The sequence below is a fragment of the Tympanuchus pallidicinctus genome, unplaced genomic scaffold (assembly GCF_026119805.1).
Source record: "Tympanuchus pallidicinctus isolate F22 unplaced genomic scaffold, pur_lepc_1.0 scaffold103, whole genome shotgun sequence".
In the NCBI taxonomy this organism is placed as follows: Eukaryota; Metazoa; Chordata; class Aves; order Galliformes; family Phasianidae; genus Tympanuchus; species Tympanuchus pallidicinctus.
This window is the reverse complement of record NW_026294621.1, coordinates 83,685-96,344: the sequence shown is the minus strand read 5'-3', so window position 1 is coordinate 96,344 and position 12,660 is coordinate 83,685. Positions and strand designations below refer to the sequence as shown.

General features: G+C 66.4%; 2 protein-coding genes across 2 annotated transcripts; both read right to left on the bottom strand.

Moving 5' to 3' along the window:
- Positions 1 to 385: 385 nt before the first annotated feature.
- Positions 386 to 9,196, bottom strand: ATP8B2 (ATPase phospholipid transporting 8B2; the record flags this gene model as incomplete). Its single annotated transcript, XM_052668310.1, has 26 exons — positions 9,060 to 9,196; positions 8,580 to 8,638; positions 7,957 to 8,070; positions 7,753 to 7,851; positions 7,590 to 7,651; positions 7,442 to 7,514; positions 7,120 to 7,190; positions 6,946 to 7,025; positions 6,045 to 6,203; positions 5,885 to 5,973; positions 5,617 to 5,813; positions 4,696 to 4,904; positions 4,464 to 4,507; positions 4,223 to 4,388; positions 3,961 to 4,149; positions 3,661 to 3,776; positions 3,405 to 3,569; positions 3,215 to 3,326; positions 2,993 to 3,098; positions 2,754 to 2,898; positions 2,448 to 2,631; positions 2,112 to 2,335; positions 1,367 to 1,450; positions 1,002 to 1,247; positions 781 to 919; positions 386 to 666 (listed from the first exon to the last, which is right to left on the bottom strand). Coding segments are annotated over exons 1-26 (3,474 nt in total), but the record flags the coding sequence as incomplete, so codon positions are not given.
- A 1,211-nt stretch (positions 9,197 to 10,407) lies between these two features.
- AQP10 (aquaporin 10) lies at positions 10,408 to 12,343 on the bottom strand. The gene is made up of 6 exons (XM_052668514.1): positions 12,185 to 12,343; positions 11,388 to 11,514; positions 11,164 to 11,301; positions 10,966 to 11,084; positions 10,673 to 10,890; positions 10,408 to 10,606 (listed from the first exon to the last, which is right to left on the bottom strand). Exons 1-6 carry the CDS (start codon positions 12,287 to 12,289, stop codon positions 10,456 to 10,458), a joined length of 858 nt encoding a protein of 285 aa, XP_052524474.1. The 5' UTR covers positions 12,290 to 12,343; the 3' UTR covers positions 10,408 to 10,455.
- Positions 12,344 to 12,660: the final 317 nt, after the last annotated feature.

Below are 12,660 nucleotides of genomic sequence, written 5' to 3'. Positions count from 1 at the left end.
AACGGGGGGAGGGAATGGGGGGAGGGAATGGGGGGAAGGAATGGGGTGAGGAAACGGGGGGAGGAAACGGGGGGAGGAAACGGGATGAGGGAATGGGGTGAGGGAATGGGGGGAGGAAACGGGGGGAGGAAACGGGGAGGAAAAAGGGAGAGGAAATGGGGTGACGGAATAGGGGGAGGAAACGGGGGGAGGAATTGGGGGGAGAAAAAGGGGAGAGGGAATGGGGGGAGGAAATGGGATGAATGGGGTGAGGGAATGGGGGAAGGAATGGGGTGAGGGAATGGGGTGAGGAGACAGGGTGAGGAAACGGGGGGAGGAAACGGGGAGAAGGAATGGGGTGAGGGAATGGGGTGAGGGAATGGGGGAAGGAATGGGGGGAGGAAACGGGGTGAGGGAATGGGGGGAGGAAAAAGAGGGAGGGAATGGGGTGAGGGAATGGGGGGAGGAAATGGGGTGAGGAAACGGGGTGAGGAAACGGGGTAGGAAATGGGGTGAGGGGCACAGCGCAGCCCCCCCCCCCGCCCCACGGCCGTACCGTGTCTGAGAGTTCAGGCTTCAGGTCCAGCTTGAGGAAGCGGAAGGCCACGACAGGCATGATGCACACCACGGTGGTGAGAGCGATGGTCAGCCAGACCGTGGGCTGCGCCAACGTGTTCTGTGCGTTGCCTGGCGGAGGAGGGGGGGAGAAGTAGGGAGGAGGGGGGGGTCGTGAGGCAGTTTTCAGCCCCAGGGCCGCACAGAGCAGCGTGTGGGGGGCGCTGAGCAGGGAGGAGCGCTCACCCACGAAGCGGAACTGATTGGGGAACATCTGGAAGAGGCCGTCGCTGTGCATGGCGAAGAGAATGGCGAAGTAGGCGGCCAGGCTGCCCCAGATGAAGAAGTGGTTGATGGCCGTCCAGAAACCCGTATCCAAGCCGATCTGGGGGAGGAGGAGGAGGAGGCAGAGTCAGGGGGTGGCCACGGGGGGGCTCTGACTGAGGGGGGGGGGGGACGGACCCAACCTGCACGCTGACGACGATGACGAGGGAGGTGGCGACGGTGACGGCGAAGGACTGATAGTCGGCCAGCTGCGCCCCGTCGTCACGCGTGGCGTCGGCGAAGACGCCGTAGGGGATGAAGAACATGAGCACGGAGGTGTAGATGCCCTGGGCGATGCAGATGAAGAACTCACGCTTGTTGAAGAGCAGGTTGAGCTGGCCGGGCTCGTACAGCTTGGGGTATTCCATGCTCCGCTGCTCCGGCACGTCCTGGGGGCACGTGGCACGCTGGCACCTCCTTCAGGGCCGTGTGCCGGGGCTGAGCCGGCCCGACAGCGCCAGCAGAGGGACAAGGACGGCACCCAGAGACCCCCCCAGGCTCACCCTACCTGATCAAAGACCCCCATGGCCAGCACAGGCAGCGAGGTGTAGACGATGTTGTACAGCGTGATGAAGTACTGATCGTAAACCGTCTGCGGAGCACGCGGGGCTCAGAGCCAGCGCCCAAACCCCCCCCAGTGCCCCCTCACGGCCCTGCAGGACCCTGAGCAGCGCGTGCTGCTGCCACCACGGGGCAGCCGGGGTGACACAGAGGTGTGGGACGGGGGGCACAGGGATGGAGGGCGCAGGGACGGGGGGGCGCAGGGACGGGGGGGCGCAGGGACGGGGGGTGCAGGGACGGGGGGGCAAAGGGATGGGGGGCAAAGGGATGGGGGGCAAAGGGACAGGGGGCAAAGGGACGGGGGGGCAAAGGGACGGGGGGCGCAGGGACGGGGGGGCGCAGGGACGGGGGGGCATAGGGATGGGGGGGCACAGGGACGGGGGGCACAGGGATGGGGGGGCATAGGGATGGGGGGGCACAGGGACGGGGGGCATAGGGACGGGGGGCATAGGGATGGGGGGGCACAGGGATGGGGGGCATAGGGATGGGGGGGCACAGGGACGGGGGGGCAAAGGGACAGGGGGCATAGGGATGGGGGGGCGCAGGGACGGAGGGCACAGGGACGGAGGGCATAGGGATGGGGGGGCACAGGGACGGGGGGCAAAGGGACGGGGGGGCGCAGGGACGGGGGGGGCAAAGGGACGGGGGGGGCAAAGGGACGGGGGGGGCACAGGGATGGGGGGCACGCTCACCTGAGCTGAGAAGCCACAGAAAAAGCCGAACCAGAAGTGGACCATGGTGAAGGCGAAGTTCTTGTAGAAGAAGTAGCAGAGGAATTTGCACATGCGTAGGTAGGACCAGCGCCCGTGCACCAGGAGCAGGCGCTGCAGGAACTTGAACTGTGAGAAGGAGTAGTCGGAGGCCAGCACTGCCTGGATGCCCTCCTGCCCGCTGATGCCCACCCCGATGTGCGCGGCTGCAGAAGAGGGGCACAGGGTGAGCGGCACAGGGCGACACCCCCGAGGGGACGGGACAGCAGCAGGAGGGACCCGGCCCCCTCCCACACTCGCCGGGCCCCACGACTCAACTCTTGATCATGCTGACGTCGTTGGCCCCGTCCCCGATGGCCAAAGTCACCGCCTTCTTGTACTTCTTGACCAGCTCCACCACCTGTGCCTTCTGCAGCGGCGTCACACGGCAGCAGATCACGGCCTTGCAGGCGCACGCCGTCTCCAGGAACTCCACCTCCATGTCTGCCTCCAGCGCGTGGGCCTGGCAGGGAAGCGTGGGGCCGGGTGAGGTTGGACCCACAGCCAGGGGGGCAGCAGACCCGCAGTTAAAGGGCGATCGGAGCCGCAGCAGGCAGGGCGCCGCGGCCAGCTGGAGCTCCCTACCAGGCTGTGCCCGTTGATGACCAGAGCGTATTCGCCCGCGATGGCTTCCAGCACGGAGGTGAGCTTTGAAGAGGAGAGTTTCTCCTGGTAGGAGAAGCCGTTGCCCATGGAGCGCGATCCATCCATCATCTTCTCCCGGGCTTTCCTGAGGAGGGAGCCCAGGGGGGGTCAGGGGGGGTCTGCTCAGAGCACCCGAGCGCCCCCAGCTGTGGGGCACAACCCCACACCTCCGTCCTCACCTGAGCTCCTCGCGCACCTCCAGCACGGTGTGGCCCGTGACCACGAACACCTCGCTCATGTCATCTGTCAGCATCTTGCAGGAGTAGCCGATGTTCACCGCTGTTTCTGCGGAAGGGGAACCTGGGGCTGAGCAGAGGGGGAATCGTGTGCCCCGCATCCCTGCCCTCACAGATGGGACCCGGCCCGCGAACACCCCCGTCTCCAGCAGCGCCGTGCCTCACCCTGCTTGTCCCCTGTCAGCACCCAGATCTTGATGTTGGCCAGCGTCAGGATGGCGATGGTTTCAGGGACGCCCTGCTGCAGTTTGTCCTCGATGGCCGTGGCTCCAAGCAGCTGCGGGACCGGCGCAGGTGGGGGGCTCAGCACAGGCTGCCCTCAGCCTCCCCCTCCCCACATCCCCAGCCCACACACCGTCATGTTATGCTCCACCTCGTCGTAGAGCCGGGCCAGGCGATCCTCGCGGGCCTCAGGAGCTCCGCTGGCACGGCGCAGCCGTTCAGCCCAGTCCTCATAGTAGCTCTCCTCCAGGTCCTTGCAGGCCAACACCAGCGTGCGCAGCCCCTCGCCGGCGTATTCCTGCAAGCAGCCACAGCTGGGCACGGTCAGACCCCAAACGGCGTCCCCACACCTCGACCCCCACGGGACGCAGCCCCCCAGCCCCGCTCACGTTCAGGTGGTCCGTGGTGACGTTGCTCAGGTCCTGGTTGGAGGGGTGCAGGCGCTCCAGCAGGATGGTGTCGGCGCCTTTGCAGTACAGCCGGATTTTGCCCTCAGGGCTGCGCACTGCAGGAAGGGGGGGGGGACAGGCTGCCAGGCTCGGGGCTGCAGGAGCAGAGCCTCCTCCGAGCCCCGACCGCATCCCTGCGATATCTGCACACCACGGGGGGCTGCTTCCCAGCACCAGGCTGAGCCCCAGCCGCCCAGCCCCACTTCAGCCCGCCCCTAAACTCCCCAGCCCTGCTCTCACCGATGACAGACATGCGCTTGCGGATGTTGTTGAAGTCCAGGATGGCCAGCAGCTGGTAGGTGACGGCTCGGCCCAGCTCGTGCACCGTGATGGTTTTGGGCGTGCGGGACCGGAACACGAAGCCAAAGTTCCTGGCAGCTGTGACCAATGCCCCCTCGTCTGGGGACTGCGCCTTGTAGTACAGCTCCCCTGAGGACGGGGGACAGCAGGGGCTCAGTGCCGCCTCCCGTGCCGCGCGGGCAGCCCTGCCCTCCTCACCCACCTTCGCTCTTCTCCTCGGACATGACGGTGTGGCAGAGCGAGAGCAGGCGGAAGAATTCGTGCACGTGGGGATCCCCCAGCTGGACGGCCTCCAGCAGGCTGGGGTCCCAGAACTGGAATCCCGGATCCGCCAGCGGGTTGAAGGAGAAGTCGACGGGCTCCGGCCTCTGGCGGGGACCGAGGAGGGGTCACCCCACGGCACGCAGCAACCCGCAGCCCAGGGCTGGGCGCAGCGCCCTCACCTCTCCCAGCTCCACTTTAGGACCCAGCACGTCCTGCGCGTCGCCTGCAAAAGGGACGTGGGGTGAACCGTGGGGCCGAGCGCCGCAGGCCTGCTGCCACGCACACACAGCGCTGCCCCACAGAGCTGAGGTGGCTCCCTCCCAAACCTCTCCAAGTGCCCGGGGAAGAGCAGACGGATCCCCCAAGGCAGGAAAGGCGGTGGGGCACCCACACCTACACCCCGGTGCTCACCGTAGCTGTGCCCGTTCACGGAGCACTTGCTGAAGACCATGATGTTCTGGGTGAGGGTGCCGGTCTTGTCGGAGAAGATGTACTCCACCTGCCCCAGCTCCTCGTTCAGGGTGGTGGTCCGTGCCTCAGCCGGCGTCCGGCGCTTGGCACAGTACATCTTCTTGTCCCAGTTGATGAAGTAGCTGTGCCCGAGGCGGATCACCTCCACGCTGCAGGGGGAGGGGGGATGGGGGTCAGCGGGCAGAGCAACACAGCGCTGAGACAGCGAGGGACACGCACACCCCCCCACGCACACCCCTGGCACCAGGGGCTCCCCGGCACCCGCTGCCCCGCGCCCTTCCCCAGAGCTGAGCTCACATCCACTCCTGCCAACAGCCACCACCACGGCTCGGGATGCGGGGCTGGGACTGCAGGGCTGGGACTGCAGGGCTACCCGGGCATCTCGCACACCTGCGTACCCCCAAACCGCCCCCCAGCCCCCAGGGAAGACAGCAACGAGCCAGTGGGAGGGGTGGGGGTGACACGTTCTTACCTCGGGGCTAAGGGTGACAGAACCCATGCTGGGGAACGAAAAGAGAGAGAAATTAAAAGAGAGAGAGAAGGGGACAGTGCAGGAGCCTGGGAGCTGAGGGAGGGCAGAGCAAAATAACCAGCGTGCAGCCAGGGCAGGGAGACAGGAGCAGCCAGACAGATGCAGCCGGGGGGGAGGGGGGCCACCGACTCTCCAGGTCTCAGGCCTTGGAGAACCAAGGAGAACCCCAGGGCAGACGCAGCCCATCTCCAGCAGAGCAGCCCCTGCCCACCCCGCACACAGCCCTGCCCTGGGGTCCCCATCTCCTCCTCCCCTCTCCACAGGACCCCCTGCTAGCGGAGCCCACCCCCCTCACATCCCTCAGCCCATCCCCACAGCCCTGCCCCTACCTCACGTAGAGCGAGATGGGCACCACGGTGTTGAGGATGATGATGTAGGACCAGAAGGAGAGGAAGCCGGAGAAGACGGCGCTGTGCACCCCCTCGTCCCAGGGCAGGTAGATCTGGAAGCAGACGCCCACCTCGTGCTCCCAGATGGCGTTGCCGATGGCCAGGATCACCCCCATGCACACCAGGAACCCAAAGATCTGCGGACAGGACCGGGACGTGAGCCCCAGCCCCACGGCCGCGCGCTGCCCCACAGCTGCATTCCACGCACCCAGAGCACCAGGGTGTTCATCAGCCGGTCGATGCTCGTCCGTTTGAATTTGGTCCGCCCGCTGTTCTGCATCAGCTTCGTGTCCGGCCCTGGGGCAGAGGGAGGACGTCAGCAGAGCCCCCAGCCCTGCAGCGCGGCGCTGCCCGGCCTCACAGCCCACCTGCGAAGACGACGAGGCCGAAGCACCACTCGGTGTTGCGCAGCACGCAGCCCCGCAGCAGCATGTTCTGGTTGCTCAGGGGGTATTTGTTCTCCTTCCAGTACAGCGTCCCGCCAAACTTGTCCAGCTTGTTGTTGGGGGGCTCGCAGATCACCTCGCCTGGGCACAGAGGACACCTCAGCTGAGCTCATGCATCTGTCCAGCTCCGTCCCGGTGGCTCCCAGCTCCATCCTCAGCCCCGTCCCAGCTGCTCCCAGTTCCACCCCCTGCTCTGTCCCAGATGCTCCCAGCTCCATCTCAGTCACTCCCATCTCCATCCCCAGCCCCATCCCAGCTGCTCCCAGTTCCACCCCCTGCTCTGTCCCAGATGCTCCCAGCCTCATCTCAGTTACTCCCAGCCCCATCCCCAGCCCTGTCCCAGTGACTCCCAGCTCCATCCTCAGCCCCATCTCAGTCACTCCCAGTTCCACCCCCTGCTCTGTCCCAGCTGCTCCCAGCCCCATCTCAGTCACTCCCAGCTCCATCCTCAGCCCCATCCCAGCTGCTCCCAGTTCCATCCCCTGCCCTGTCCCAGATGCTCCCAGCCCCATTCCCAGCTCCATCTCAGTTACTCCCAGCCCCATCCCCAGCCTTGTCCCAGTGACTCCCAGTCCCATCTCAGTCACTCCCAGCTCCATCCCCAGCCCCATCCCAGCTGCTCCGACTTCCACCCCCTGCTCTGTCCCAGCTGCTCTCAGCTCCATCCCCCACCCTGCCCCAGTTGCTCTGCAGACCCATTTGCACCCCAGAACCACAGCACCCCACAGACAGCCCCGGTCTCTCCAAACCAAACCCAAGCTAGGTGCCAGAGGAAGAACCTTAAAGGCCGCCCCATCACAGAGGACAGTTTTTGGGTACTCACCATCGAATCGTGCCAGTGTGCTGATATCTGCCAGCTCTGAGGTGACGGGGGTGGCCTGTCGCACCTTCATGTTGGTTTCTCTGCAGGAAGGAGCACGGCGTGGGGTGAGCACCAGCCCGGCAGAGCAGCTCACGGCCCATTTTCCTTCTCACCAAGGCTGACGACAGCACCTACCCATCCAGCTCGGCGGTCTCTACATAGCACAGCCCATGGGGCTCGCTGCTGCAGAGGAGGAGGAGGTCAGCCTGCAGGAGAGACGTGCTGAAGGCTGTGCCGGCGCTGAGCTCCCCTCTGCCTCCCCCAGGGAAGCCCCCCACCCCACGCTGCAGCTCTGGGGCCAGCAAGACGCCCTGTCAGACGTTCATCACCCCAAGAGCTCACAAATCCCCACAGCCCAAACTCTGCTGCCCAACTTCCAGCCTCGGACGGAAGCCCAGGAGATGACAGCAGTCCGTATCCCCAGGCAGCACCGTGCTCATCTCAGCACCAAACTCACCGCCACAAACTGGTTGTTCTCCAGCTTGATGATGTCCCCAACGCGGACGTTCATCCACTGCTCCTGACGAAGGCTGCAGAGGGACGGCGTGACACAGAGCCACGTTGCCCCGAGGCCACACCACGTCCCTCCTCCCTGTGACACTCACACTCCGCCGATCAGCACCTGAGACTGCCGGTTGTTCACCTGGTTGTCGCTCTTATGGCGGAACTGGGCACGGGGGAAAGGGGTGGTGGGGTCAGCCATGAGGGGGCTGGGGTCCCACGTCCACCCCCAGCCCACGCTGTGAGCTGACAGCGCTGAGCACTCACGTAGTCGTCGGTGGCATCTTTGACGGCCGTGATGGTCAAGACGAGAACCAAAGGCACGATGGTGGTGAACCATGAGAGTGAGGAGATCTGCGGGATCAGCTGCGGACGGCAATGGGGGGTTAGGGGGAGATGGACGGCCCCAAAGCGCACTGCTAACCCTGAGGCAGGACGCTGCCCCACCTCCCCCGGCCCCCCACAACTCACCTGCAGAATGAGGAGGAAAAGGAAATAGGTGTTGGCCACTTCCTGGAACTGCTCGAAGAGGTTGACAGGCAGGAAGGTGACGATGTTGTATTTGGAGGTCTTGATGCAGTTGTTCTGGGGATGGAATGGGTGATGGGGGGGTCAGGATGAGCCGAGGCGCTGCAGTTCCAGCACTGCTCCAGGGCAGGGCTGGCCTGAGCTGCTGCCCATCCTATCACCGTTCCTGCAGCCACATCCCCACACCTCCAAAGCCCGGAGCCTTGCAGGCAGTGCGGCGGCCAGGCCTGAAGCAGAGCAGCAGCAATAACCTCCACAGAGGGGAAGGGGGGGGTGGGCAAGGTGAGCGCTGCCCCTCCCCCAGCCGCTCCGGAAGCTCGTTAATTAACCAGAACCATCGCAGCGCTCCTCCGGGGCCGGCAGAGCAGGGATTGGGGTCTGTTGGAGGACTCCGCAGGAGTACAGCTTGTCCCCCATCCCCGCAGCTCAGTGATGCACTCAGGGACACGCAGATCCTTGCAGCCGTGACCCCTCACCGGGCACCAAACCCCCCTGAGCCCCCCGACCCCCCCGGGGTCAGCGAGGAGAGTTGGGGTGGAGGATGGGGGGGGGGGGTCTCCACTCACCGCATACTGGAACTTCTCGTTGTACTCCCGTGCGTTGGCGCGCACCCGGCGCTCCTCCTCTGCAACACAGCGCCGTCAGCCCCCCCACCCCCAGCCCCACCGACCCCCGGCCCTACCGACCCCCCGGGGTCCCCCCAGCCCCACCGATCCCCAGCCCCACCGATCCCCAACTTCACCGACCCCCCCGGGTCCCCCCAGCCCCAACGACCCCCAGCCACGCCGATCCCCCAGATCCCCACAACACCACCGACTCCCCGGGTCTCCGCCAGCCCCAGTCCCACCAACCCCCCGAGTGCCCCCCAGCCCCACTGACCCCCCAGGTTCCCCCCGGCCCCAGCCCCACTGACCCCCCACCCCACCGACCCCCCGGGTCCCCGCGGACCCCAAAACCCCGCTCTTCCCCTGTGCACTCTGAGACCCCAAAAGTGCCTCCCCACCCCCCGCATCCCCAGGCCCGGCTCCCTCCCGCCCCTCACCCACCGGCTCCCCCCGGTCCCCGGACCCGCGGCCACTTCTCGGGCATCTCCCGGGGCACCGTCATGGCTCCGGGCCCGGGACGCGCCCCGCCGGCGCCATCCCGCAGGGCCGCAGCCGCTGCTGCCCCGGGCCCGCCCCGCCCCGCCCCGCCGCTGCGGGATCCGCCGCGTTGCCGTGACAACGGCCGTCCCGGGCCCACCGCGGCCTAGCGCGGCCTAGCGGGCCCAGCGCGGCCTAGCGGGCCCGCCCTCACCTGCAGCCCCGCGGGCCGCGCAGCCCATGGGAGCGGGGCCGGGGCCGCTGCGGCCCCCACAGCCGCCGCCTCAGCGCCCCATGGCCGCGGCGGTGGGCGGACGGCGGCGGAAGTGATGCGGAGGGCGGTCGTAGAATCACGGCACGGTTTGGGTTGGGAGGGAGCTCAGGAGTCCCAAAGCTGCGACCCCACAGCGCCTGCAAAGCCCCCGACCTGCCCACGTCTCACAGCAGCCCAGGCTGCCCAGGGCCCCATCCAGCCTGGCCTCCAAGCCCTCCAGCGATGGACGGGGCATCGCAGCCTCTCTGGGCAGCTCTTCAGCCCCTCACCGCTCTCCCAGCACACGACTTCCCTGACCCCCAGCCTCCAGCTGCCCTCCCTCCGCTTCCAGCCGTTCCCTGCTCTCATCTCCCCTGCCCAAGAGCTGCCTCCCCTCCTGGCTGCAGGCTCCCTGCAGGCTGCACTCAGCTCAGCCCCGGCTCCTCTTCTCCGTGCTGAACGAGCCCAGCTCCCTCAGCCTGGCTTTGCAGGGAGCTGCTGCAGCCCCTGCTCAGCCCTGCGGCTCCTCTGGCTCCTCTCCCACAGCTCCCTGTCTTGTCTGGGAACCCCCAGCCCTGGACGCGGTGCTGCAGACGGGGCCTCACAGAGCAGAGCCCAGAGGGACGATCGCCTCCCTGTCCCTGCTGCCCCCCCTCTGCTGATGGTGCCCAGGATCCCGTTTGCTTTCCCAGCCGCAATCACACCCTGCTGGCTCCCGTTCAGCTTTTCACCCTTGGGGACCCCCAGGTCCTTCTGTGCAGGGCTGCTCTCAACCAGTCTGTATGGATGCTTGGCATTCCTCTGATCCAAGTGCCAAACTTTGCACTTCGCTGTGTTGAACCTCATCAGGTTCACCCAGCCCCACCTTTCAGCCCGTTGAGGTCCCTCTGAATTCCATCCCTTCCTTCCACAGCACCGCTCAGCTGGGTGTCATCAGCAAACTTGCTGAGGGTGCACTCGACTCCGTCATTGATGTCACTGGTAAAGATGTTCAGGCGTTGGGGAGCAGCCCCCAGCCCCCCCTCCCAGCCCCGCCGCCCCACGGCACGGACACGCGGCGGCGGCGGCTCGGCTCTTTAATGGGCTCATCCCTGGCGCTCGGCACAGTCAGTGCTTGGTCTGCCTGCGTGCTCGCCCGCCGTCCTCTTCCTCTTCCTCGGGGTGGTGGAAGGCCACGAAGAGCTGATAGAGCCCCGTGCCCAGCGCGGCCCCCACCAGCGGGGCCACCACCGGCACCCACCACCACGCGCTGCCCCTGCTGCGAGCGGAGCCGTGGGTGTGGAGCATCCAAACGGTGCCCCCCGGCCCCAGGCCCAGCACCCACCTGAACACCTCGGTGCCCCATCCTGCTGCCAACGTGAAGAGCCGCGGGCCGAAGTCCCGTGCGGGGTTCATGGGGCTGCCGCAGTTGAAGCCCATGGACACCTCGATGGCGAGCACCAGCAGCGCCACGGTCAGCGGCTCCAAGCCTCGCGGGATGGCGCGGTTGCGGGTGTCGGTGATGGCCAGGATGCCCACGATCAGCACCGCCGTGCCCAGAACCTGCGGGCAGCAGTGCATCAGCGTGGGGCCATATGGAGCCATATGGGGCCGTCGGGCTGTGAGGCCGGCACCCACCTGGTCCAGGAAGCCGTTGGGAAGGGAGAGGTGCTCGGAGGGGTACGTGGCGAAGATGGAGGCCGTCTCCTGCGGCCCGGAGACGGTGAGGGTCCCGTTGCTGTAGGACCAGATGGCATCTGCGGGGCAGAGCCGTGCAGCAGCGGAGCCCCCCCGGCTGCGTGCCCACCCCACAGCCCCACTGCTGGCTCTTTGTACCGTAATACAGAGCATAGACGGCTGCGGCGGCGACAAAGGACCCGAAGGTCTGCACGGCCACAAAGATGGGGAACTTCCACCACGGGAGCTGCCCCAGCAGGGACATGGAGAGGGAGAAAGCCGGGTTCAGGTGAGCCCCTGCAGTGTGGCAGGAGAGGGGCTGGGAGCGGTGCTGGGGGCGCGGAGCAGAGCCCCCCGCGGAGCTGCAGAGCCCCCAGCCTCACCAGAGACCCCCCCCGCCGTGTGGATGGCCACCATGACGGCCAGGGCGCCCGCCAGCGAGGAGGTGACGATGTTCCCTTTGGTCCCGGAGCTGGTGATCATCTGTGCTGCACCGCCCAGCGTGATCAGCTGCAGGACAAGGACACGGCTGCAGCCAGCCCCACGCTCTGCCCCACGCAGCACCCGCTCCCCAGAGCTGAGTCCCTCTGCAGGATGGGCGCAGGGCAGCACGGAGCCAAAAGCTGCTCTGCTGCCTCTTCCAGTCTCCGTGCTTTTGCCTGCGCCCACTGCCCGGCTCCAGCTCTCAGTGCAGCCCGGGGCAGCAGGGAGGCATTTAGTGTCGTTGTTCACGTACTCAGTGATGAGTAAAAGAAATTATCAGCAATTGAGTCACATGCTGCTGCAGGGAAACCTCAGGGCTGGGGGGCACTGCTGGCCAACGTTCACTGCTGCTGGTTCCAGTCCCAAGGCCGCAGAGCCCAACCTTTGGCTGACACAGGGCTGGAGATGTGAAGGCACGCAGTGCCTGACCCTGCACACACGTGGCAGCGCCCGCAGCCTCATCCACGGAATCACAGAGAAGCAACAGCAGCAGCAGCAGCAAGGGGTCAGTTGGGCCGTGGTGAATCGCAGCGTGGGTCCAAGCCAGAGGTGAGCAGATTTGGGGTCACTGCGGTCCCAGCACAGCCCCCCCACCCCTAGGCAGCCCCCGGTGGGCACAGCACAGCTGCAGGGCCCTCAGCTCTGTGCTCCCTCCACCCTGGTCCCCCCCCCCTGCACAGCTCCCCACCTCACTCACAATGAGCACAAAGACAGCCAGCAGCTCAGCCAGGCACTCTCGTGCCAGCTGGTTCTGGATGCTGAGCAGCGCTCGGATCCTCCTCACGAAGGACACGTAGCTCATGGCACCGGCAGAACGCGGGCAGCAGCAGCGGCACCGGCTGCTTCGCTGCCTGATTTTATGAGCCCCGGGCTGGGGTGGGTGATAACACTCAGACTTTAAACCAATCAGGGCCACGTGCTGCAGTTGGGAGACGCGTGGCAGAGACCAGAGTCCCGCGTGGGGCCCTGGGCAGCGGCTGCGTCCCCGCTTCCACCCATCCCGGAGGATCTCCTCACCCACACAATATCCTGCCTGCCCCACATCCTGATGTGGGAGGTGCCCTGGCCGTGGCCGCAGGCAGCACTAATGAAAAGCCTTTGGAAAAGCTCCCAGGCCTTGAGAGCACCCAGGAGAGGCATTAACGTGGCACTGGGGAGATAAGGTGGGAAGGA